At 45.9% G+C, this 24,249-nt stretch overlaps 1 protein-coding gene across 5 annotated transcripts in view; it reads left to right on the top strand.

Annotated features, from left to right (window-relative positions):
* The window catches only part of Zfyve1 (zinc finger FYVE-type containing 1), a 51,354-nt gene that overhangs the window by 572 nt on the left and 26,533 nt on the right, over nucleotides 1-24,249 (top strand). Inside the window, exons 1-3 of one of the 5 annotated variants that reach the window (XM_085830532.1) lie at nucleotides 139-156; nucleotides 1,552-2,476; nucleotides 22,950-23,454. In XM_085830532.1, coding sequence (XP_085686658.1) covers nucleotides 1,994-2,476; nucleotides 22,950-23,454 — 988 coding nt within the window. In that variant the 5' untranslated portion in view covers nucleotides 139-156; nucleotides 1,552-1,993. Of the gene's footprint in view, nucleotides 1-138; nucleotides 157-474; nucleotides 494-1,551; nucleotides 2,477-18,340; nucleotides 18,479-22,949; nucleotides 23,455-24,249 lie in introns of those variants that run through there. The other 4 variants (XM_021178598.3, XM_021178597.3, XM_021178596.3 and 1 more) reach the window with 4 other exon arrangements.

The following is a 24,249-nucleotide window of genomic DNA, read 5'->3' as shown; positions in this document are numbered from 1 at the left end:
GAAGGGGGGACGGGTGCGGCTCGAGTGGGGGTGGGGTGGCATAAACAATGGATTCGGCTCCGGGATGTGCGGGTTTGTGTGAAATTTGGGGGGCCTTCTTTGTTCTTCGTCTCCACTGCCACCCCTTGGGTTGTGGTGGTGGTGTCCAGGAGCAAGGTGGGTGAGGGACCCTGGATTGGAGAGAGGCGTCGAGGTGGAGGTGGGGGGGCTCCGAGTGGGCATATTGTTTGCTTGGCCTGGTAGTGGTGAGGGTCAGCTGTTCTTTTGAAGGTTGGTTTTCTGTTTTTCTCAGTAGTGACAAGTTTTGATTTTTGTTTCCCTTTTGGGAGCTGACTGGACACGTCTGAGGTTAAGGTGAAAATAAGGTCCCCTGGTTACTCCCTTGCCTTGTTTATCTGAAGATCAGATGGATAGATTGGCTACTGAAAGGGAGGAGTGAATATCTGAAAGGAGGACTTTACACTTGGTTGTGCTCTTGGAATAGGAGGCAAAGGTAGGGAGAATTAGGAGTATAGTTACGTTTAGAAGTGACCCAAAACCCCCTTTCCTGTCTCCCCAAGTTTTTGACTTGAAGTGTTTGAGTGACAAGAGAAAATGAGTTGTTTTGACTCACTGTAGGGCCTGGCTCTACTGTGCGCCTAAGTGCTGGAATTCTGCCTCCTGTTGCTGCCGGTTCTCTTCCTCTGTAGAGAGAGGAGGAAGCACAGTAGTTGTCTTACCGTTTTTGAAAATGAAGTTGGGACTATTGTTGTCAATTTTAGAGTCCTTACTAGACCTTTGCTGACCAGAGCTGAAAGAGTCCATTTATAAGGATAATTGGGTTTGTAGAGGTCTTTGAGGGTGGTGTGAATTTATTGTTACAATATTTTTCTTAGCTTTTTACAGACCTCCTTTTCCACTTCTCATATATAAGGAGCAGGTGCAGAGGGCTAGCCTCCTAAAAACTGTCTGTTTAGTGATTTTGAATTAGAGTTTAATGAAATGAGAAGAGCATTTTATCAACAAAACTGCAAAATCTTTAAGAAGCTCTAGGTCTAGAAGTGTTTTGTTGTTACACGTTTGTTTTGAGACAGGGCTTCTCTGTGTAGCTCTGGCTGGCCTGGAACTCACAGAGATCCACCTGCCTCTGCCTCCCTTGTGCAGGAGCCTCTAGGCTGGTTTTTGTAGTTAGTTTAGTAGCCAGGCTTCAGCCTTTTCTTTCTTTCTTTTTTTTTTTTTTTTTTTTTTTTTTTTTGAGACAGGGTTTCTCTGTGTAGTCCTGGCTGTCCTGGAACTCACTCTGTAGACCAGGCTGGCAGGCTTCAGCCTTTTGAGTGCTAGGATTTACCACCATACCCAGCATGGCAGTTGATTTCAGGAAGGAGATCCTTAGCCATGATTTTGAGATGACATTTCTAGTCCTAGAAGAAGCCACTGTAGGTTTTATAAGCAAGAATGAGGGTTCTCTCTGGGTTTGGCCTAGCATTTAGGTGCTCCTTTTTGTTTGCTCAGTTTAAGGTACACTTCTGTTTTTTTCCCCCAGATGAGTAAAATCTTCTTTCTCTGCTCTAGGTAGCCCTTGAAACATTGGCTTGAGGTCCAAGTAAATCGAACAGCTCCTCACCACCTTCTGTCATCACTCTGACTTTGTAGCTGAGACCCAAACCGATGAGCTGACCTTTGTGAACCCAGCAGACCCCTCAGCGTGTGGCAGAGACTCTGTCAAGTTCACTTCCACCACATATTTCTTTGCACTTTGCAGAGGATGAGACCATCAAATTCAGTGGACACTGCTGCTGCTGCTGATACAAGAGACTGGGAGGCAGAGAATTAAAAATTTGAACATTTGTGAGCGTGTGAAAATCCTAAGCCAGACAGGTTTTCTTTTTTAAAGGGTTCAGAACCCTGTGAAGTGCTAGCCACCTTCAGACTCAAAGCATTTGTCTTCCTTCATTCCTGGGAAAGTACAGTAGTGACTGTTGCAGGGTGGGTGGTTTCCAAACGAGTCTAAGTTATGAGTGCCCAGACTTCCCTAGCAGAGAAGGGCCTAAATCCGGGGCTCATGTGCCAGGAGAGTTATGCATGCAGCGGGACTGATGAAGCTGTCTTTGAATGTGATGAGTGTTGTAGTTTGCAGTGTCTCCGCTGTGAGGAGGAACTCCACAGACAGGAGCGCCTTCGAAACCATGAGCGGATAAGACTCAAAGCTGGCCATGTCCCTTACTGTGACCCCTGCAAGGGCCCCAATGGGCATTCGCCAGGTGTTAGGCAAAGGGCAGCCGTGAGGTGCCAGACCTGCAAAATCAATCTCTGCCTGGAATGCCAAAAGAGGACTCATTCAGGGGGTAACAAGAGAAGACACCCCATTACTGTGTACCTTGTCAGTAAGGTCCAGGAGTCCCCGGAGGGGGAGGAGATGGATGAGGAGACCAAGAGGAAGAAGATGACAGAGAGGGTTGTGAGCTTCCTCCTGGTAGACGAAAATGAAGAGATCCAGGTAAGTCGCCCGCCATTAAGGACTCCTGTCTGTATATCTGTCTGTTGCTGGGAACTTGCTCTGCAAAACAGTCAGGAAGGAGGCAGAAAAGGCCAGGGCCTCAGAAGCCTTAAGTTGTCTGGAGTCAAATATCCTTAGGTAGGTTGATCTTGGTTTTGTTTTGAGAAGTTTCACTCTGTAGCTAGGCTGGCCTGGAATTCACAGCAGTCCTCCTGCCTCAGCTTTCCAAGTGCTGAGGTTGTAGATGTGAGCCATTATAGCTGGCTTACCTTTTGTTTTGCTTTTTGTTTTTTTTAAAGATTTATTTATTTATTATATGTAAGTACACTGTAGCTGTCTTCAGACATTCCAGAAGAGGGCGCCAGATCTCGTTACGGATGGTTGTGAGCCACCATGTGGTTGCTGGGATTTGAACTATGGACCTTCGGAAGAGCAGTCGGGTGCTCTTACCCACTGAGCCATCTCACCAGCCCCTGCTTTTTGTTTTTTAGATAGGGTCTTGCTGGGTAGTTCAGACTGGCCTTGAACTGGTGATCTTCCTACCTCCTCCTCTTGAGGTGCTAGGACTGCAGAGTTAAGATTTAGTTATTTAACTGCTAGATACTCTTGGGCCAAATTCATTTTCCTTTCCTCCAAGCCTTAGTTTTCTCATCTATACAATGGGAACAGTGGTTGTGAGACTGAAATGAGCCTCTGCTGGTTGCCTGCCAGTACTGTCATTAGTGGTAGGAAAAGCTGCTTAAAATGGCTTAAAACACTCAGTGAATAATGTTACAGATACAGGACTGTGTATCCTCAGTATTGAAGGGGAAAAAAAAATCTTTTACAAAGACTGTATTCTTTCAGATGGCCTCTTTTGGTTTAATTATACAAACTTCTTAGTCCATTATCTATTGCTGTAGCAAAATATTTGAGTCTGGGTAACTTAGGAAGAATAAAAAAGTTCATTTTGCTCACGGGTCTCGACGCTAGAAAGTCTGGGAGTATCTGAGTATTACGTGGGAGGGGAGTATCAGGATCCTATGCAAATTTCTTGGTTCAGGAAGCCACACGTCCCGTCACAGGGCTCCACTCTGATGACCTTACACCAACAACGTCCCATAGGGTCCTCTTCCAGAACTTCAGTATGAGGATGAAGTTTGGGTGGATCAAGATTGCTCAGTGGTTAAGAGCAGTGGATTGTTCTTGCAGTTAACCCAAGTTCACTCTTCCTGCACTCATAGTAGGAGGCTCACATAGTAGGAGGATGCCTGTAATTCCAGTTAAGGGATCCAACAGTCTTTTGGTGTTCTTTTGGTCTCCAAGAGCACCATGTGCACAATACTCCATATAAACATAATTAAAAATTAAAAATAATAATCTCAGAGGACTATTCCAACAGTGGTGACTTGTGATTAGTAGTAGCCAGGGCAGGTTCCAGAGTGACTTTGGTTTGTCCCACTTGGGGAGAAAGGTGTGTCCCTTAAGCTGGGAGGGAGATGGTGGCCTGTGACCATCAGGAATGACTGTGGAAAGGAAATTTTTTTTTGGGGGGGGGGAGGGTTGAGACAGGGTTTCTCTGTATAGTCCTGGCTGTGCTGGAACTCACTTTGTAGATCAGGCTGGCCTCGAACTCAGAAATCCACTTCTCTGCCTCCCAAGTGCTGGGATTAAAGGCGTGCGCCACCACTGCCCAGCAAGGAAATTCTTTTTTAAAAGATTTATTTATGTATGTGAGTACACTGTTACTGTCTTCAAACACACCAGAAGAGGGCATCTAATCCCATTACTGTTGAACCATCTCCAGCCCTGTTTTTTGTTTGTTTTTTGAGAGAAACTAATTTGTTTGTTTGTTTGTTTGTTTTCTCTCTTTGTAGCCCTGGCTGTCCCAGAACTCCAATCTGTAGGCAGCTCCACCTGTTTCTGCCCCCCAAGTGCTAGGAATAAAGGGCTGGGCTCCCATTCCCTGCTAGGGTAATGTAGTGTTAGCTTTTTATTTTTTTTTATTTTTTAGTGTTTTAAAGTTGGCTTTTAAAAAATCATACATGTGTGTCTCACTGTACATGTGACAGGGAACAGTTTTAAGAGTTGATTTTCTCCTTCTACCATGTGGTTCCCAGGGACTGAACTCAGTGTTGGTGGCGACAAGTTTCTTCCTGGATAAGTCATCTTGAGCCAGGCCCTTTAGTTGGCTGTCCAGGGGAGACTGCCTTAGTGTTGAATTCAGATCATAGCTCAGCTCTCACGGGCTGTACAACCACAGCAAGTTACCTCAGCCTCACTGGTCTCTTCTGCCTCAGTTTCCTAGAACTGTGGAGAGAACAGGAGTGGGAATGACTTATCAAACAGGGCCCGGAGCCTCATGTCCTGTGCTGGTTTGTTGTGGCCAGTTCCCTTGTGGTATCTGCGGCCCAGTGACTTAGTATTTAGTGATGTCTCAGTCTCCAGAGGGAGGAACTCCAATGGAAGTCACCAATAGAGAGATTTCCCAATTACCTCTCCCGTTTCTCTATGTGGATAAGCTGACGGAAATGAGTTACGTCATGATTCCTGTTTGCTTCCACTGTCGCTGGATTCTTGCTAACACAGATTTCTCTTTATTGGCTTGAAAGGAACTAATATAATAGAGTTGTGGAAGAGTGACCTAGATCCCATTCTGCCCGTCTTGTCAGCAGTAATGTCTTCATTATGGATTATGCTCTAATTGGGCAACATTGTGGACTAAATATTTTATAAATGGAGCAGCCGGATCTGGATAGTTGTTGTTTGTTCTGGTATACTGCCAGCCTCTGAAAGTCCCAGCTCATGGTATGTCAGGTGAGAGGAAGAATTGTGAGGAACCAGTCGTCTTCGTGAATGTTGTGTAGACAGACAGACACCTTTTAAAGATATGCATTGACTTAAGGTACATGCTCATTTTAACTTAGTATTTACTCCAGTCTCGGTGTGTATCTGGTGTGTGTGTGTGTGTGTGTGTGTGAGTGTGTGTGCGTGAGAGAGTGTGTGTGTGTGAGTGAGTGTCTGTGTGCGCGCACGTGCCTGCCCGCCTATATGTGTCTTTTTGCAGGCTGAAGCTAGAGGTTGATCTTAAGTTAGTCTTGGAGACAAAGTCACTCACTGAACATAGGGCTTGCTGTTTAAGCTAGACTGTGGCCTCAAAGCCCTTGGAATCCTGCTGCCTCTGCTCCCACCTTTACTGTACCCCCAGCACTAGGGTTCCTGGTACCTGCCACCGTACCTATATCATCTTCATCCACCTCTTTGTCCTTTCTTCTTTCAGGAGACTTTTAAAGACATTGTCTAGTGTAATCCATGCTATCCTCAAACTCTTTTTGATAAAGGATGACCTTGAATTTTCTTTTGAGACAGGGTCTCACAGGCCTTGGATATCCTACAGTTCACCATGTAGATAGACCAGGCTGACTTTGAACCTAGAGATCAGCTTGCCTGTGTCTCCAAAGGTATGTGCTAGCACACCTGGCTTGGCCTTGAACTATGACCTCTTGACTGACTCCACCTTCCTGTTGGGTTTACAGATTGTACCACCAAGCCTGGTTTATGTGGTGCTGAGGACTGACCCTAAGGCTAGTTTCATGTATACTTGGTCAGCACTTGACCAACAAAGCTACATTCCCAGCCCAGTCAGGCAGTCTGCCCATCTGTTTACCTTTGTCTCAAGTGTTTACTTTTCCCTCAAGTAGTGTAGAAAAAAAAAAAAACTTATCACTTTCAGATAGCTTTTTTGTGGGGCTGGAGAGTTGGCTCAGAGGTTAAGTGCACTGGCTGTTCTTCCAAAGGACCTCAGTTCAATTCTCAGCACCCATATTACAACTTCCAGCTGTCTGTAACTCCAGTTCCAGGAGAGTGGACATTCTCGCACAGATATATGTGTAGGCACAACTAAATTTTTTTTAAAAAAGAAAACGTTTTAATATTTATTTATTTGTTTGTTTATTTATTGTGAACCAGTGTCATTATCTGGGGATACTTACAGGAGCATAGGCGATTTATCAGTGGCTATACCACTGCAGAAAATATCTTCCCTTCCCTAGCAACTATTAATTAAATGCCTGGTGATCCTGAGGAAGGCATGCTTATTTTTTTTTTTAATGAAAAAGTTACTTTTATTTATTTATGTGTAGGAGCTTGTCTGAGTTCATGTGTGTCAAATGTGTGCAGGTACCAGAGAAGGCTAGAAGACATTGTTGGAAGTTGAAATCTGAGAGCCATCTGATGTGGTTGCTGGGAATCAGTCTCTAGTTCCCTGCAGGAGTGGTGCATCCTCTTAACCTCTCCAGCCCCCTCTTAGGGTTTGTGGCAGGGTCTCACTGTGGACCTCAGACTAGCCTTGAACTTGTACTTGTCCTAGCCTTCCCAGTGCAGAGACTGTGGTCATGCCTACCTTTTAGACGATCGGTCCATCTTTCTTTTTCTTTCTTTTTTTTTTTTTTTTGGTTTTTCGAGACAGGGTTTCTCTGTGTAGCCCTGGCTGTCCTGGAACTCACTCTGTAGACCAGGCTGGCCTCGAACTCTCTTTTTCTTTCTTGAGACAGTTTCTCTGTAACTCTGGCTGTCCTAGAAATTGCTCTGTAGAACTCAGAGATCCGCCTGCCTCTGTCTCCTGAGTACTGGGATAAAAGGTGCTGGCCACCATGCCAAGATGGTCTGAATTTCTTAACAGGGATTAGAAAGACAGAAATCTAATGGGTAAGTCCAGGTCTACAGAGACACCTGCCCTTCATCAGCGTTTTTTTGTTTGAGCGTGATATGTGCAGCTGGGTTGCTGAAAGCCCGTTTTTTCTTCAGTCATCAATGTCGACCACTTCCCGGGGAAATGGCACTTCCTCAGTCACAGCGGCATTAGTTGGGAATAGTGCACTGGAGCAGGATTTGTTCACTGTAGGTGAATATTTGTTCTCATAGAGTTATAGGTAAGAACTTAGATAATGAAATTATCTCGTCAAGTTTTCTTTTTTTTTTTTCCTTTTTTTTTCCCCCCTTTTTTTTTATTAGGTATTTTCCTCAATTACATTTCCAATGCTATCCAAAAAGTCCCCAATACACTCCCCTCCCCCAGTCCCCCACCCACCCACCCCTTGGCCCTGGCATTCCCCTGTACTGGGGCATATAAAGTTTGCATGTCCAATGGGCCTCTCTTTCCAGTGATGGCCGACTAGGCCATCTTTTGATACAAATGCAGCTAGAGTCAAGAGCTCTGGGGTACTGGTTAGTTCATAATAATGTTCCACCTATGGGGTTGCAGTTCCCTTTAGCTCCTTAGGTACTTTCTCTAGCTCCTCCATTGGGAGCCCTGTGATCCATCCAATAGCTGACTGTGAGCATCCACTTCTGTGTTTGCTAGGCCCCGTCGTCCAGTTTTCTAATAGCTGTATGTACAAAGCAGTCAAATATGGTTACTTAACACAAATGTAGACTATAAATGTACCTGGTTTATGTCTTCTGCCCTACACAACAGTGCATGCAGTGAGAAGCACATTGTTACCACTGCAGTGCAGTGCAGTTCAGTTCAGTTCATTTTCTTTTCTTTTGGTTTTTCGAGACAGGGTTTCTCTGTGTAGCCCTGGCTGTCCTGGAACTCACTTTGTAGACCAGGCTGGCCTCAAACTCAGAAATCCACTTGCCTCTGCCTCCCAAGTGCTGGGATTAAAGGCGTGCACCACTACTGCAGTAACCAGTCATCACACAGATTGCCATCTAATTTCTGAGACCAAAAGTCTTATAGTGGGGCTGAAGAGATGGCTCAGTGGTTAAGAGCACTGACTGCTCTCCCAGAGGTCCTGCGTTCCATTCCCAGCAACTACATGGTGACTCACAACCATCTGTAGTAGAATCTGATGCCCTCATCTGGTGTGTCTGAAGAGAGCAACATTGTACTCCTATACATAAAATAAATTTTTTTTTTTGTTTTTGTTTTTGTTTTTGTTTTTTGTTTTTCGAGACAGGGTTTCTCTGTATAGCCCTGGCTGTCCTGGAGCTCACTTTGTAGACCAGGCTGGCCTCGAACTCAGAAATCCGCCTGCCTCTGCCTCCCAAGTGCTGGGATTAAAGGCGTGCGCCACCACGCCCGGCTTAATTTTTTTTTTAAATTTTTTAAATTTTTTTTTTTTGTTTTTCGAGACAGGGTTTCTCTGTATAGCTCTGGCTGTCCTGGAACTCACTTTGTAGACCAGGCTGGCCTGGAACTCAGAAATTCGCCTGCCTCTGCCTCCCGAGAAAATAAATTAAAAAGAATCTTAAAGTGGGTTGATGAGCTGTGCTTTTTGTAGAAGCTAGAGAGGAGAATTTGCTTACCTTGGTTTTGTCTAGCGCTAAGAGTTGATGTACGTTCCTTGGTTTGACATCCTGTCCTTGAACTTCAAAGTCAGAATGGAACAGTTTTCCACTCCCACTGTGTTTCTCTGCTTTATTATCACGTTCTTTCTGCTCTCGGTCCCTCTTGCCACCTTTTTTTTTTTTTTTTTTTTTTTTTTTTTTGGTTTTTTCGAGACAGGGTTTCTCTGTGTAGCCTTGGCTGTCCTGGAACTCACTCTGTAGACCAGGCTGGCCTCAAACTCAGAAATCCGCCTGCCTCTGCCTCCCGAGTGCTGGGATTAAAGGCGTGCGCCACCACGCCCGGCTTTGCCACCTTTTTGTATAGATCTTTTAATGGTATATTGGTCCTACTAAGACAATCCTGCATACTATCCCCATTTCAAGCCCTTAACTGAGTTGTCCTCAGAGACCTCTTTGTCATGTAAACTGGTGCTTCATAGGTTCCAGGGATCAGAACATGGCATCACTTGGGGGATGACAGTCTCCAGCCTGCTACATCTTGGGGAGCAGATTGTGTTTCACAGATGAGAACCCCAGAGGTTGATCTGATACAGAATGTCCGCAGTGTGGTGATTGAGAAATGGACCTGCCAGATAAAGGCTCACTACAGAACTGGGTTCTAGAGCGGGGAAGCTGCTGTTAGGGCAAAGAATTAACCAACCACCCTTCTTGCTTCTGGCTTCTCAGAAGCAGCCCTGCCAGGGAAGCCGGCCATCCTCACTGTCTGGGACTGGGCCTACTGTGTTTTCTAGGCCTCAGTGGAGCCGACTGAGAAGAGCACAGGATAGACCCACTGTTCACTTGGTTGTTTATAATGTCCAGAAGTCAGAGCAGCACCCTTAGCAAATGTCTGTAAGGTTAGGAGAATAAGTTTTCTAGCGACTAGGGTTCTTACAGAAGGAAGAGGTTGCTGTTTTTAGGGTCTTCAGGAAGTTGGACATCTTGTTTTGTTAGTATGTTTAGTAATTGGGGGGAAAGATGAGAAACAAAGCCATTCTTTATCCGTTTTTTCTCCTTCCAGCATTCAGGCCAGTGACCTCATTTCCTAAGATGTCTGTGTCTTTATGCTTGCATGTGTGTCTGTGGGGCCGTGAGTGTGTCTGGTGCCCATGGGGTTAGGGATGCTGGAGAGTTGTAAGCTGGCAACCAAACCTAGTTCCTCGGAAAGAGCAACAGATGCTCGTAACCCGTGAGCATTTCTCCAGCCTCCTACCCTGACTCTGTCAAGGCTTTTCCTCGCCCTAGTCCGTTCGCCTCTTTGATCGTTTTTATGAAGTCCCCATGAGTGTCCTCTCTGGGAGGGGCATACTACCCAGCACTGTGCTTCATCTTCATGCCAACTGACCACTGACTGAGACTCAGGCTGGCCCAGGACTCGGTTTCCAGAGCTCGGTGGCATGGGGGCTAACAGTCTCTGAGTGGCTAGACTTTCCTTGCGTCGGAAGCATCCACAGACTACTTGTGACATGGGGCTCCACGCTGAGTCTTCTGCCCGTCCCTCAGCTTGGTCATTGGATACCTCACTGAGACTGGTCCTTTAAGAAGACCCAACACATTGCTTGGCTGCCTCCCTTGTTGACAGTCCCAGAATAGTGCTGCTCAAAATACTGAGACTTGGCTTTTTTTTTTTTTTTTTAATTGACCAAAAAGAGACCTTATTTTAGTAGGATTCAAAAATGGAAACGATGCTTTCTTACTGGTTGGGAAGTCTTTATCCTGACAGTCTGGGTGAGTCTGCCATGTGTGTGTATTTGTGTCATGGTTCCTGGGCCTGCTTTACTCTGTCCTCTGGCTCCTGGTCTAGGTAGTTTTTGGGACTCTGTCTTTAGGTAGCCTTGTTCAAACTCCAAAGGACTCCATTCTGGCCAGTAGGTCGTGAGCAAAAGGAACCCTGATTTTCTACATTGTGGAACTTTTCCATTCTTCTCTAATGGCCAGATGGATGGGGGAAAAGAGCTGACTTTGGTGCAGTGGGGACTTACCCTCTGACACATTTTGGTCAGAATATACATACAGTTCGCCATTAGCTTCTTAGGTGCCATGTCAGGAAAATAAAACCCAACAACTCTTTGGCACTGTCAAAATAATAATCAATAATTGCCTGAGAAGCAAGGCCTCTCCTAACCCTGCCCTTTACTCAGAGAAAGTAAAAGCTCCTCTGTTTAGTGATGGTGGTGGACTGGACGGACTTAAATGGGATTACTGGGAAATGCAGCACTGGGGATGAAAGAGCCCCCTAATGTGTGCCTTTAGTCTCTGCTCAGGGTCTTGTGAGTATTCTCAGCTTTGGATTCATTCTGCGGTAACTAACTCCTGACTTTTAACTTGGCAAACTGTTCTGTTTAGCTCAGGGCTGTTTAAAATTTGACTCATATAAGCCATAAAATCACAGTGAGTCAGCTGTTTAAGAACCCATCCTTATGGGTTCTGATTTACCTCCACTTGGTGTGACATTACCTTCACCCCACCCCCCATCGATTTTGAAGTCATCTTTTTGAATTTGAAAGTGCTTGGCTTTTTAAGCCAGGATTAATGTAGAGGGCAGGGTTTCTTGCTGAGTTGACTTTGTGCGTTTCCTCTGGGGTTGTGTCTGTTGATTGTTCCACTCTTGGTCTTTCCTGCGGGTTGTATAGCTCTGGTTGCACTGTGCTGGGGACCTGGCCTGTGTAGGAAGGAGCTCCTAGGAGATCATTTTTTGTTTTTTTTTTTTTTTTGGTTTTTCGAGACAGGGTTTCTCTGTGTAGCCCTGGCTGTCCTGGAACTCACTTTGTAGACCAGGCTGGTCTCGAACTCAGAAATCCACCTGCCTCTGCCTCCCGAGTGCTGGGATTAAAGGTGTGCGCCACCACTGCCCGCCAGGAGATCATTTTTTAGTTCATGTTTAAGTGCTAACTGATGACTGATGAGACATTAGAAGGAGCTAGTGGGGACTCCATGATGAAGGGAAACTAAGCCACGGAAGTTTAGGCTGGCCTTGGATCCAGTTGGTAGTGAGGTTGACCTTGAGCTCCTGATCTTCCAGCTTCTGCCTTAGCCCTGTGAGAAGCCGAGAGCATCTCAGTGCCTGGGTGGTGCAGGGCTGGGCACTATACCCAGGGCTCCATCAATAGTCTGCCAAGCGAGCTGTAGTCCCAACTCTCTTTTTACCTTTCTTTTGAAAACAAGACAAAACAAAACAAAACCTTTTTTTTAATTAATTTTTTTGTTATTTTTATCTTCTATGCATTGGCATTTTGCCTGTACGTGTGTTTATGTGAGGGTGCCAGGTCACCTGGAACTCAAGTTACAGATAGTTGTGAGCAGCCACATGGGTACAAGAGTTGAACCCAGGTCCTCTGGAAGGGCAGCCAGTGCTCTTAACCACTGAGCCATCTCTCCAGCCCCCAAACAATAACCTTTATTCTGTATGTGTGTAGGCATGTGTGCGGAGGTCAGAGGATAACTGCAGAAGTCGATTCTCCTTTTTATCCGAGGGTTCCCTGGTCATCAGGCTTGGCAGCATATGACTTTCCACATTGAGCCACCTCACTGGCTGCTCGTCCCTCTTTTTTTTTTTAAGACCAGGCTGTCCTTGAACTCACAGAAATCCATGCCTCCGCCTCCTAAGTAGTAGGATCAAAAGAGTGTGCCATCATATCTGTTCATCAGTGAAGAAGCTCCGTTTGACCAGTTTGCGGGCCAGCGTGGCTGTGGTTGGAATTGTAGGGTGGAGATGGATGCTAGTGCTGTATAAGAACCTGACCACCGGCTTGCCGCCTTTGGAGGATGACTTGACTCTCTGGTAACTCCTAGACTCTCCACGCCCCTACCTGTTCTTGACACTAGATCATTTCTGGTAGTTTCTAGATACTGGGTGCTTGAAAAGAACTACCTTTGCTCCTTTCAGACGCCCACATTTAAGTTAAGTGACAGCACAGCCCTGACTGAGCTGAACTTAGAAGTTAAGGAATATTCTAGAAACTCTACTTTCTAGTTAAGCTCTGCGATCTGGTGCCTATGCCATCCACATGGCTAAATCATTCCATATCCTCTCGTAACCTTTTCTTTCAAAGCTTTCAAAGACATCAGTACCCTGCCTTGAAGTGGAAGTACTTACTGAGCTGTGTGTCTTAGTAGCTGGGATAACCCCTCTGTGCAAACCTTTTCTCTCTGTGTAGCACTGGGCATCAAACCCAGAGCTTTATGTGTGGCAGGCAAATGCTCTGCCACTGAACTACATCCCTAGCCCATTCCAAATGGTCTTAAAGGAAGACTCCTGTGTGGGAGTGAGCCTGGGAGGAGAGATGGAGGCCGTCCTGCTCGGAATGCCCACTTCTCTTGTTAATAGAGGTTATTTGAGGGTCCCATAGTTCTTTTTGTGCAGTCTCTCTGGTTCTGGTGACCATGGGTTTGGGTTAGTAAGATCTGCTCTGTGTGTGTGTGTGTGTGTGTGTGTGTGTGTGTGTGTATCGACATCCCTTCACTACGTTATCCAGGCCGCCCTTGGGTTCATGGTCTTCCTGCCTCACTTTCCTGAGTATTTAAGCTTCCAGCTGGTATACCCAACTTACTGTGCTTTTGAGACTCATCCATATTTTTGTACAGTTTATAAGGTAATTAATTTTATTGTTGAATTCTATGAGTATATCATAATTTATTTATTTATTGTGATATCTGTACACATATAAATGTATATGTCTATACATTTTTTATTTGGAGATAGGATCTTCAACTCATCTTCCTGTATCAGCCTCTTTGAGTGCTAGAGTTTTATGTGTGGCCCTGGCACTTAGCTTATATTGTGTATTTATATCAGATGTTGTGCATCTTTGTATTAGAATGGAAGTGTCATGAAAACGGCTGCATTAGTGAGTATACAAAACCCCTGACAAAGGCACGTTAAGGAGGGAAGGGCTGATATAGCTTGAAAACATGGCAGGACGAGTGGGAGGCAGCTGCCATATTGCAGGTCTGTGGTGGCCTGTAGGTCTCTGTCTGTCTTTCACCTTCTGTGCTGTGCTGCGCTGCGCTGCCTGGATTCATGTGATTTGATTTTTATGAGTCCTAGGCATAAGACAGCTTTGACTACCAAGCATCAAGGTTGGATGAACAAAGAACTGCCATCTGCTCTGTCCCCCACCCCCATTAATACAAGAGCAACACACACATGCGTGCTCTCTCTCTCTCTCTTCCCTTTGTTTTTCTAATTCATTTCACATCCCTCTTTTCCCTTTTATTCCAGTCCAGAGCTCCAGCCCACTGGATGGTGTCACCCACACTCAGTTAAGCTTCTCTAGAAACATCTTCACGGATGCATCTAGAGAGTGTTTCTGCTTGATGGTTCTAGATTGCTAGGTTGACAGTCAAACTAACCATCATAGCTTTAGAAATAGTGTAATAGGGCTGGAGAGATGGCTCAGTGGGTAAAAGCACTGACTGCTCTTCTAAAAGTCCTGAGTTCAAATCCCAGCAACCACATGGTGGGTCACAACCATCCATAATGAGATCTGACGCCCTCTTCCGGTGTGTCTGAAGACAGCTACTTTACATATAATAATAAATAAATCTTGGGGCCAGAGTGAGCGGGGCCGGGGTGAGCAGAGGTCCTGAGTTCAATCCCAGCAACCACATGAAGGCTCACAACCATCTGAACAGCTACAGTGTACTCATATACATAAAATAAATAAATAAATCTTAAAAAAGAAAGAAAGAGTGTAGTAAATCACTTTGCTCCATTCACCTCACAGAGAGAAAATTGAGGCCAGTGTAAGTGAAATGATGTCAGATTGTTCCAGCATCAGTGATGGGTAGAGCCAGCCTAACCAAACCCTCCATGGTGATAGTGCTCCTTCTCTCCCCTAGAGAGAGCACAGCATGTAGACATTGTTCCATTCATCGAAACAATACAAACGGATTGTCTGGTGTGCCCCTCAACAAGGAGTTCATTGTCGTTGTGAAGCTGAGAGCTAGGAAGAATGCGGACTGTGGATGGCGTGTTAGCAACAAGGGCGGGGAGTGAAGGGGCTGTGCGGGACAGGGACTGCATTAGCTGCTTCTGGTGTGACATTTTCATTGATTCTTACTATTTGTTGATTTTCTATCTGTCCATCCATCCGTCCACCCATCCATCTATCTTGTGGCCTGTTTCTTTGTGTTCTAGTCTGTTACTTTTCCTTCTAAGTTCCAACTGTCAGTAGCGCTCATGCTAGTTTTGCTGTAGCTAGATGGAGTTTGTAAAAAAGGGGAGCTAGCTGTGTGTCCCCTTTGGAAGATTTTTGGAGAAATCTCTGGAGTTGGCATTTCTAGTCTTCAGGATCGGAAGGCTTTTTATTCAGATATAAAAGGAGAGCTGAACTCGGTGAATTGGGTATGTCAAAGAAATTCATCATGGAGCTGACAAGAGCTGTTTTGGAAGAATCTGTGTGAGGTTCCTTTCTCTGTGGCTATGGTCTAAGCTGCTAGGACAGCAGAGGAGCTGTGGGTAGTGTCTGTGAGGCAAGGGTCAGCTCTGCTGGGAGGGGGAATTCCTGACCTTAGTCATGGGACACTTTTGGGACAACGGAGTGGAAGAAAGTGATCTTTGTCTTTACGAAATGTACTCAGTGTTTATGAGGCCAAACTTGTGACTCCAGTCACCTTAAGAAAACATTTGATAGGGAACTGGCTTTGCTTCTAAAAAGGAACTCCATCTCACATGTGAACCCGGAGTAAGTGTGCACTCCATTAGGGTAGAGTGCACGTGCACCTTCCGAACCTCCTGTCGTTTAAAAGCAGGGTTTCTAGAACTTTCTGATCATCTAGAACATCTGTCTAGAACAGCTCGTCATCCAGAGGAACGGAACCTTTGTTGGGACTTCTTTAAGACTAGACTACTGATGTGTTTTACATCATTTTAGTAAAGCCCTATTTGATTCATTTCTTTTTATTTTATGTATATTGGTGTTTTGTTTGCATGAATGTCAGTGTGAGGGCATCAGATCCCCTGGAACTGGAGTTACAAGAAGTTTTGAACTACTATGTGGGTGTTAGGAATTGAACCTGGGTCTTCTGGAAGAACAGCCAGTGCTCTTAACCTGACATCCATCTCAGCATATTTGAAAGGATACAAATTAGACCTTTTTATTCAGTCAAGATAAAAATTAGACTGTGAACATATATCATTGTCTGATATTCTTTTACTTTGGGAGAGTTGAAGTCTCCAGGGCCTCATGCATGCTCTGCTGCTGAGTTCCTCATGGTTTTTAAAAAGATTTTTTAAAAAGTTATTTAGTTCTATGAGCATTGGCGTTTTGCCTGCGCATGCGTATGTATGATCTGTGTGAGGGCGCCAGATTTTTTTGGAGGTGGGTTGGTGCTGGGAATTGAATCCTAGTCCCCTGGAAGTGCTTTTAACCGCTGAGCTATCATCTTTTCAGGCCAATTTAAAAATAAATTTATTTAATATTTTTTATTTATGGGTATATAGTCATGCCTGTGAGTGAATGCCATACGTGTGCAGGTGCCCGTGGATGCCAGGAGATGTCAGATTCCTTGGGGCTGGAGTTATAGGAGGGTTTGAACTGTCTGATGTGGGTATTGGGACTGGAACTCAGATCTTCTGGGAGAGCAGTAAGTGCTCTTTAACTGCTAAGCCAACTCGCCTGTCCTGTTTTTTTTTTGAATTCTATGGAAATAGTTTGGGGTTTCTCAAGGGAAAAATCCCTTACTTTCTACCTCTTGCCTTCCTCTACAAGAAGAGAAAATGTAGCACTGGGGGTGTTCATGTGTTGTTTGCCAGCATCAGGCTAGTGATGGGACAAGGTGAACTTAGCATATGCCTGGACTATAGAAAAACTCTACTTGTATTTTAGGGTACTGGTCTCAGTTGTAATTAGAGAATCTCTTGGTTTCTTTGGCTCTCTTCCTCTGAACTCAGCCAAAAAAGATAAAAAAGTGAAGTGAAATAGAAACCAACAAATACAAATCATTAATAGAAACTCAGTGTTGAGGATAACTGCCCATATAAATTAGTTATGAGTCTCAGAGGAAAATGATAACCGCATCACTTGTTGGATTGGGGTAGAACTTATCCTGAGGTTCCTGTTGTGATGGAGTCGGGGAGCTCGGGATCGTGCCTTGTGTTACTTGGGGATAGGAATGGTTTGGGGTTGCTGGCACTGGGAACAGCGTAGCAAACTTGAGAGGGATGTCTGATCATAGTTGGTGCAGATCTGATCTACTTAGAGGCCAGGACTGGAAGGGCCTCCATGTTGAGCAACTCAGAGTGCTTCCTGGTGCCTTTGTACCTTATCTTCTAGAGTCTGGCTGGGCTGTAACTCCTCTCCTCTCTCCTCAGCTCATTGGCTCTTTCCATTGCTGCTTTTCCCTTCCCAGGGTTGCTGGGGGGAAAGTCCATGTGTGTGCATGCTTCCTGACCCATTCTGAGTGCTAAGATGCGATCTTTGGAGTCATTGCTGCTGCCACTTGGATCAGAGGCGGCCGGCTGGTGCCTTCCTCCCAGGAAATCATCTGATTTCCAAATAGAAATAGGGATCTTTGAGAACTGTTCATTCATTTTACAAAATACTTAGAATGTTACACAAATTAAGTTTTTTGAGTAAGTCGGAAAGTGGGAGAAGTGGGTAAGATAGAGGTACTATTGGGTTTCTTTCTGAAAGATTGATATTTTAAAAAAACTTGTGTTTGTGTGTCTGTGTGGCTCTATGCATGTGAGTGTAGGTTAGGGGCATTGGGTCCCCCAGAACTGGGTTCCATTCCTGATGCGGTGCCAGAGTGGAAGAATAGTACATGCTCTGAACTGCTGAGCCATCTTCCCAGCCCCCTTGTGGGCTCCTTTCAGCCTAATATTTGTTAGGTGTCACTTTACTAAGAGTCAGCTGCAGCACCACTATTAATAATGTGTTGCTTTGTTTTGTTTTGTTTTGTTTTGTTTTGTTTGAGAAAGGGTCTCTCTATGTAGCTCTGGCTGGCCTGGAACTCAGAGATCTGCCTACCTCTGTTTCCCGAGTGCTGGGATTAAAGGCATGTGCCACTACTGTCTGGCAATAATGCACTTTTGTTTAATTTCTTTGTTTTTGTTTTTTTTTTGAGACAAGCTTCACCAGGCTTGGCAGCAAGTGCCTTTACCCACTGAGCCATCTTGTGTGGCTCCTGACCCTCTGTGAGGCAGAGTCTCACTGTGTATCCCCTGGCTGGCCTATAACTCATGGAGGTCCCCCTTGCCTCTGCCTCCTAAGTATTGGGATTCAAGACACGTGCCACCACTTCTTGTTATTGCCTTCTTTTGTTTAGTGGGAGAGGAAAGGCGTTATTTGAAGTGTGTGGTGAGAACTTGATTTTAGGTGGAGCTGGCTTGCCTCTGGCCACACTGCTGAGTTGCTGTCTGGGTGACAGGCAGGAGGGAGCCTAGTCTTGCAGCACACTTGGGTGTTTTCCCAGTGGGCTGATTCTAAGTACTAATGGCTCCTGTTCTCACTGTGTGCCACACACTGGGCTGTGCCCTTTGCTATTTATCTTAGACTGGACTTTTATCTTAGGCTGTCCTCCTTGTCCCCACTGGGTTGGGCCGCCTGTTGTTATCTAATGTCCCGGAGGCTTCCTAGTGAAGTAGCTCTTTCAAGGCCCAGCCAGCAGTGGCTCAGCTCTGGGTGGAACCCGAGAGCTGCTGACTTCCCTGAGGTCTCAAGAGTCCAGGCTCCAGGAGGAGCAAAGGTGATACTGCTCCTGCTTTTGTTTTGTTTCAGGACCAAGGACTATTTCAGTCTGTCAGAATTGGGTGGGGTGACAAGGACTGCTCACCTCAGAAGTGGGGTGAAGATGGGGTGGATGAGTACAAGCAGACAGATGAGAGAAGCTGGGGCCATGGCCCTTCCAGAGCCTTCTTTCCTTCCTTACCAAAGGGAAGCTCTCTTTTTCTTTTTGAGATGTGGTCTCACCAGGTAGTCAGTCATGGCTCACCCAGAGCTCCTCTGTAGCCCTGATCCTCCAGCCTCAGCCTCTGTAGCCCTGATCCTCCAGCCTCAGCCTCTGTAGCCCTGATCCTCCAGCCTCAGCCTCTGTAGCCCTGATCCTCCAGCCTCAGCCTCTGTAGCCCTGATCCTCCAGCCTCAGCCTCTGTAGCCCTGATCCTCCAGCCACAGCCTCTGTAGCCCTGATCCTCCAGCCTCAGCCTCTGTAGCCCTGATCCTCCAGCCTCAGCCTCTGTAGCCCTGATCCTCCAGCCTCAGCCTCTGTAGCCCTGATCCTCCAGCCTCAGCCTCTGGTGCCCTGATCCTCCAGCCTCAGCCTCTGTAGCCCTGATCCTCCAGCCTCAGCCTCTGTAGCCCTGATCCTCCAGCCTCAGCCTCTGTAGCCCTGATCCTCCAGCCTCAGCCTCTGTAGCCCTGATCCTCCAGCCACAGCCTCTGTAGCCCTGATCCTCCAGCCTCAGCCTCTGTAGCCCTGATCCTCCAGCCTCAGCCTCTGTAGCCCTGATCCTCCAGCCTCAGCCTCTGGTGCCCTGATCCTCCAGCCTCAGCCTCTGTAGCCCTGATCCTCCAGCCTCAGCCTCTGTAGCCCTGATCCTCCAGCCTCAGCCTCTGTAGCCCTGATCCTCCAGCCTCAGCCTCTGTAGCCCTGATCCTCCAGCCTCAGCCTCTGGTGCCCTGATCCTCCAGCCTCAGCCTCTGGTGCCCTGATCCTCCAGCCTCAGCCTCTGTAGCCCTGATCCTCCAGCCTCAGCCTCTGGTGCCCTGACCGCTTTTTTTTTTTTTTTTTTTTTAATTTTTATTAGATATTTTCTTTATTTACATTTCAAATGTTATCCCCTTTCCTGGTTTCCCCTCCAGGGACCCCCTGTTCCCCACCCCACCGCCCTTCTTGACTTTTGCTTTTCCTAGCCACCTAAATGAAGGCAACTGAGTCTTTTCTGGCTCAGGGAAAGTTGTCCACAGTTGTTTAGTAGTGTTACCAGGGAGCAAAGGAATGTGGAAGACAGGAAGGAGGGCGAGGCTTGCCTTCAGGTTTGGCCAGCAGGTTTTCCTCATCTGTTCTTTTATTTAGCCTTTGTGGGGCCAGTGGAGGTCAAATGGATATGTCCTTACTTTGCATAAGAAAAAAGCCACCAGCGCTTGCTGCTTGCTCTTAGACCACCAGAAGGCAATCCTGCCGAGGCTTTGGAGTTCTTTCTCATGGTCTGAGGCTATATCCAACAAAAAACCATATGTGTTTAGTATGACTTAGGATACTAAATACCAGGTAATATTCCAGATGTTAGTTCTATCGCATATACATATACACAGACATACAGAGACTTGTGTGTGTGTTAACTTCGCTTTCTTTTCTTCTTTCTCTTTCTTTCTTTCGAGATATATTTTGTTCCATAGCTTCTGCTGACCTTGAACTCAAGAGCCTGCTGCCTTTGCTGCTGTCTTGCCTCTAGAGTATTGGGATTACAGGGGTGTGTAAGCATCCCTAGTTTATGTGTATATTATGTGCGTCATTTCGAGAGCACAGCGTTAAGTTAGAAACACTTCATTCTGTACCTAAGTGGCTGTTGTAGATACCAGTTGCTGCTTCTGGGTTGATTTTCAGGGGAGACCCTGAAGGCCTAGGCTTCCTTGCCTCTGGTCGGGGCACGTAGATGGTCCTTCCCGCCGGCTATCCTGACCTTAGCTGACTCCCTACTAGGAGAAGTTATGGGGCTTTTGTTTGTGTCTTGCTGGCCACCTTAGCAACTTGGAACCAGACTGGCTGAGTGACGCAGGTGCAAACGGACTGTTCTTTGTCACTTAAGATTTTTTTGTTGGTTTGTTTCTTGAGACAGGGATTCACTATATTGTAGCCCTGGCTGCCCTGGAATTCAACTATGTAGATGAGGCTGGCCTCTGAGAGGTTCACTTGCCTCTCTTCCCAGCCCTGGGATAAAGGCCCATGCCACCACACCTGCTCGCCACCAGGGTTTAACTCAAGTACATTGGGCTTGTGTGGCAAGTGCTTGGATCTGATGAGCTTCTTTTTTTTCCCTTGGTTTTTTGTTTTGTTTTTGTTTTTTTGAAGCAGGGTTTCTCTCTGTCCTGGAACTCACTGGGACCCACATAGTGAAAAAAGAGAGCCAACTCCTTCAACAGAAACACCATGCCTTCCATATTGTGCCAGTGCACTCATGTACACACACACACACACACACACACACAAATTGTATTTTAAGAAAACAAAGGGGTGGAGGACTGGAGAGGTGGCCCAGTGGTTAAAGAGCACTTGCTGTTCCTCTAGAGTTCCCAGCACCCACATGGTGGCTCACAACTGCCTCTAGCTCCAACTCAGGGGATGTGACTTCATCTTTTAGCCTCTAAGGGCAGCATGAGCCACGTGCAAAAACACACACACACAGAGTGCATAGACATACAGGCAAAACACCCATACACATAAAATAATAATTAAAAAAAACTTTAAAATTTAGATCAGTGTGGTGGTGCACACCTTTAATCCCAACATTCTGGGAGGAGGCATACAGTTAGACCCTGTCTCAAAAAAAAAAAAAAAAAGAGGAGAAAAATCAAAGAAAGAAAGAATATGTTTTGCCAAATGAGCAGTTGGTAAGGCATGTGCTACCCAAGTGCAAGGGTCTGAATCCTCAGATCCACGCACAGTAGTGTGCATCTGTCATTCTGTGCTGTGTGTTGAGATGGGAGGCAGGGACCAGAGACCCACTGGAAGCCTTCAGGCTAGTGAGCCTGGTAAAGCAGGGATGTAGAACAGAGAGACAGATGCTGTCTGAAACGTGGTGTGGCAGAGACTGACACCTGAGGTGGCTCTCTGACTCCATGGAGTGCCAACGCAGATACACACCCACATTCAACACACACACCCCAGAAAGTTCTACAGAATCAGGTCAAAATAAGGACACATGTAAGAAATGACTTACAGGTGGACGTGATAGTTATGAATTGCAGTAATGGTTAGGAAAAGACTCGTCCTTCTTCATGGTTAAATGACAGCCATTGTGGGACGCACCACAGTCTGCTCATGCATTCACCAGTCGACGGGTGTTTGACTATTTTGACTTTTTGGTTGGTATGGCTAATGCTGTTGTTTATATTCATATAAGGAGAGGTTTTATGTGGACATTTGTTTTCAGTTGCTGGATATAAACCTAGAAATAGAATTTCTGAGTCATGGGAGTCTTGCATGTAGCTAAACTTTTTTTTTTTTTTTTGGTTTTTTGAGACAGGGTTTCTCTGTGTAGCCCTGGCTGTCCTGGAACTCACTTTGTAGACCAGGCTGGCCTGGTCTCAGAAATTCGCCTGCCTCTGCCTCCCAAGTGCTGGGATTAAAGGTGTGTGCCACCACGCCTGGCTTTATAATTTTCTTTATTGCATTTTAAAAATTATTTTATATGTGGGTGTCTTATCTGTGTGTGTATGTATGTGTGTGTGTATATATATATGTATATATACACAAATATACATACATACACATGTCCATCCATGTACCACGTGCATGTCTGATGCCCATGGATGCCAGAGAAGGTATAGGAGCCCCTGAAAGTGGAGTTACAGACTGCTGTAAGCTGTTGCATGGATCCCGAGAACTGAACCTGGATCCTGTAAACACAGCTAGTGCTCTTAATCACTGAGCCATCCCTCCAGCTCATCTTTCACTGTCTTGGTGGCTTTGTAGACCGAGGTCTTAAGCTACTCATTTACCCCTTTCTTTTTAGAAACTATTGGCTAACCCAAGAATAGCATGCTTTCTTTTAAGGCCTTTACGGTTTGAGCTCTTTATTAAATTTTTGTTTCTCAGCTGTGTGATGCTGTGTATGCATGTGCACTTGAATGCAGGTACCTGTGGAAACCATAAGATGGCATCTGATGCCCTGGAGCTAGAGTCACAGGGTTAGGAGGCTCTCAGTGTGGGTTCTGGGAACCAAATTCAGGTTCTCTCTAAGAGCAGCCAGAACTTTAAATCATTAAACTGCTTCATCCTCCATTTTTAGCTTTCCTAACCACTAAGTTCTCTCCCTGACTGAAGCTTCAGAGGGTCCCGCGAGCCGATTGCTGAGGTGGAACTTGCCTTGGAACTGCCTTTTCCTTCCATTTTGAAGAGTCAGAAAAGGTCTTTTTCCTGGGAAGCAGTCATATTTCTTATAGGAGTTAGTTTTTCAGTTTCTATATTTTATTGTCTTGATTTTTTTTTTTTGAAGGTAACAAATGAAGAGGACTTTATTAGGAAATTGGACTGTAAGCCTGACCAGCATCTCAAGGTGGTTTCCATTTTTGGAAATACTGGTGATGGAAAGTCTCATACCCTCAACCACACTTTCTTCTATGGCCGAGAAGTCTTCAAAACCTCCCCTGCTCAGGAGTCCTGCACAGTGGGAGTGTGGGCAGCCTATGACCCAGTCCATAAGGTAGCAGTGATAGACACAGAAGGACTCTTGGGGGCCACCGTGAATCTGAGCCAGAGGACACGGCTGCTGCTGAAGGTCCTGGCCATCTCAGACTTGGTCATCTATCGAACTCATGCAGATCGGCTGCATAATGACCTCTTCAAATTCCTTGGGGATGCCTCGGAAGCTTACCTGAAGCACTTCACCAAGGAGCTCAAGGCCACCACTGCACGCTGTGGCCTGGATGTCCCCTTATCCACCCTGGGCCCTGCAGTTATTATTTTCCATGAGACTGTGCACACTCAGCTTCTGGGTTCTGGTGAGTAGACAGTGGTGTGTCATAGACTGGCTTTTTAATGCACAAGGAGGTGGCCTCTGGGGTGCAGTATGGTGATGGTGATGCCTAGAAAAACTTGTATCCAGGCAAGACTGAAATGTTCCAAGAAGGTTGCAATAATGAACAGGTGCTGTAGACTAAAGGTCCTGGGAGATCGGGGTGGGGTCTTTCTGTGGGCTGCTGATGGTGCACACTTCAGAGAGGGCTCAAGAGAGACTAGAAGAGCCAGGCAGAGTGATTATGCCTGTAATTTGAATATTTGAGAAGCTGAGGAAGGAGGATTGTGAATTTGAGGCTAACCTGGGCTATATAGTAAGACTGTGGTGGCACACTGAAACAAAAGAAAGGCAGGTGTAATGGTGTATGCCATTAGGCCTACGATTCAAGAAATAGAGACCATCCTTAGCTCTGGGTCAGGGGCCAGCATAGGCTACACGGAACTCTTTTTTTGTTTGTTTTTGTTTTTGTTTTTGTTTTTCAAGACAGGGTTTGTCTGTATAGCCTGGCTGTCCTGCAACTCACTTTGTAGAGACCAGGCTGGCCTGGAACTCAGAAATCCGCCTGCCTCTGCCTTCCGAGTGCTGGGATTAAAGGTGTGTGCCACCACGGCCTGGCTACATGGAACTCTTATCTCAAACATCCTCAACAACAACAAAACTAGAAAGACAGCTGACATACTGGCACTGTTGGAAGGGTGTGAGTGAGGTGCATGCGTCCTTCCAAGCGTTCTGTAGAGAAGTAAGACTTCTATGTGGAGCTACTAAGAGCTTCCCTTTC

Source organism: Mus caroli, unplaced genomic scaffold (assembly GCF_978045245.1).
Source record: "Mus caroli unplaced genomic scaffold, Mus_caroli_1 scaffold_14, whole genome shotgun sequence".
In the NCBI taxonomy this organism is placed as follows: Eukaryota; Metazoa; Chordata; class Mammalia; order Rodentia; family Muridae; genus Mus; species Mus caroli.
Note: the sequence above shows the minus strand (reverse complement) of the source record. Positions and strands in the feature narration are given on the sequence as shown.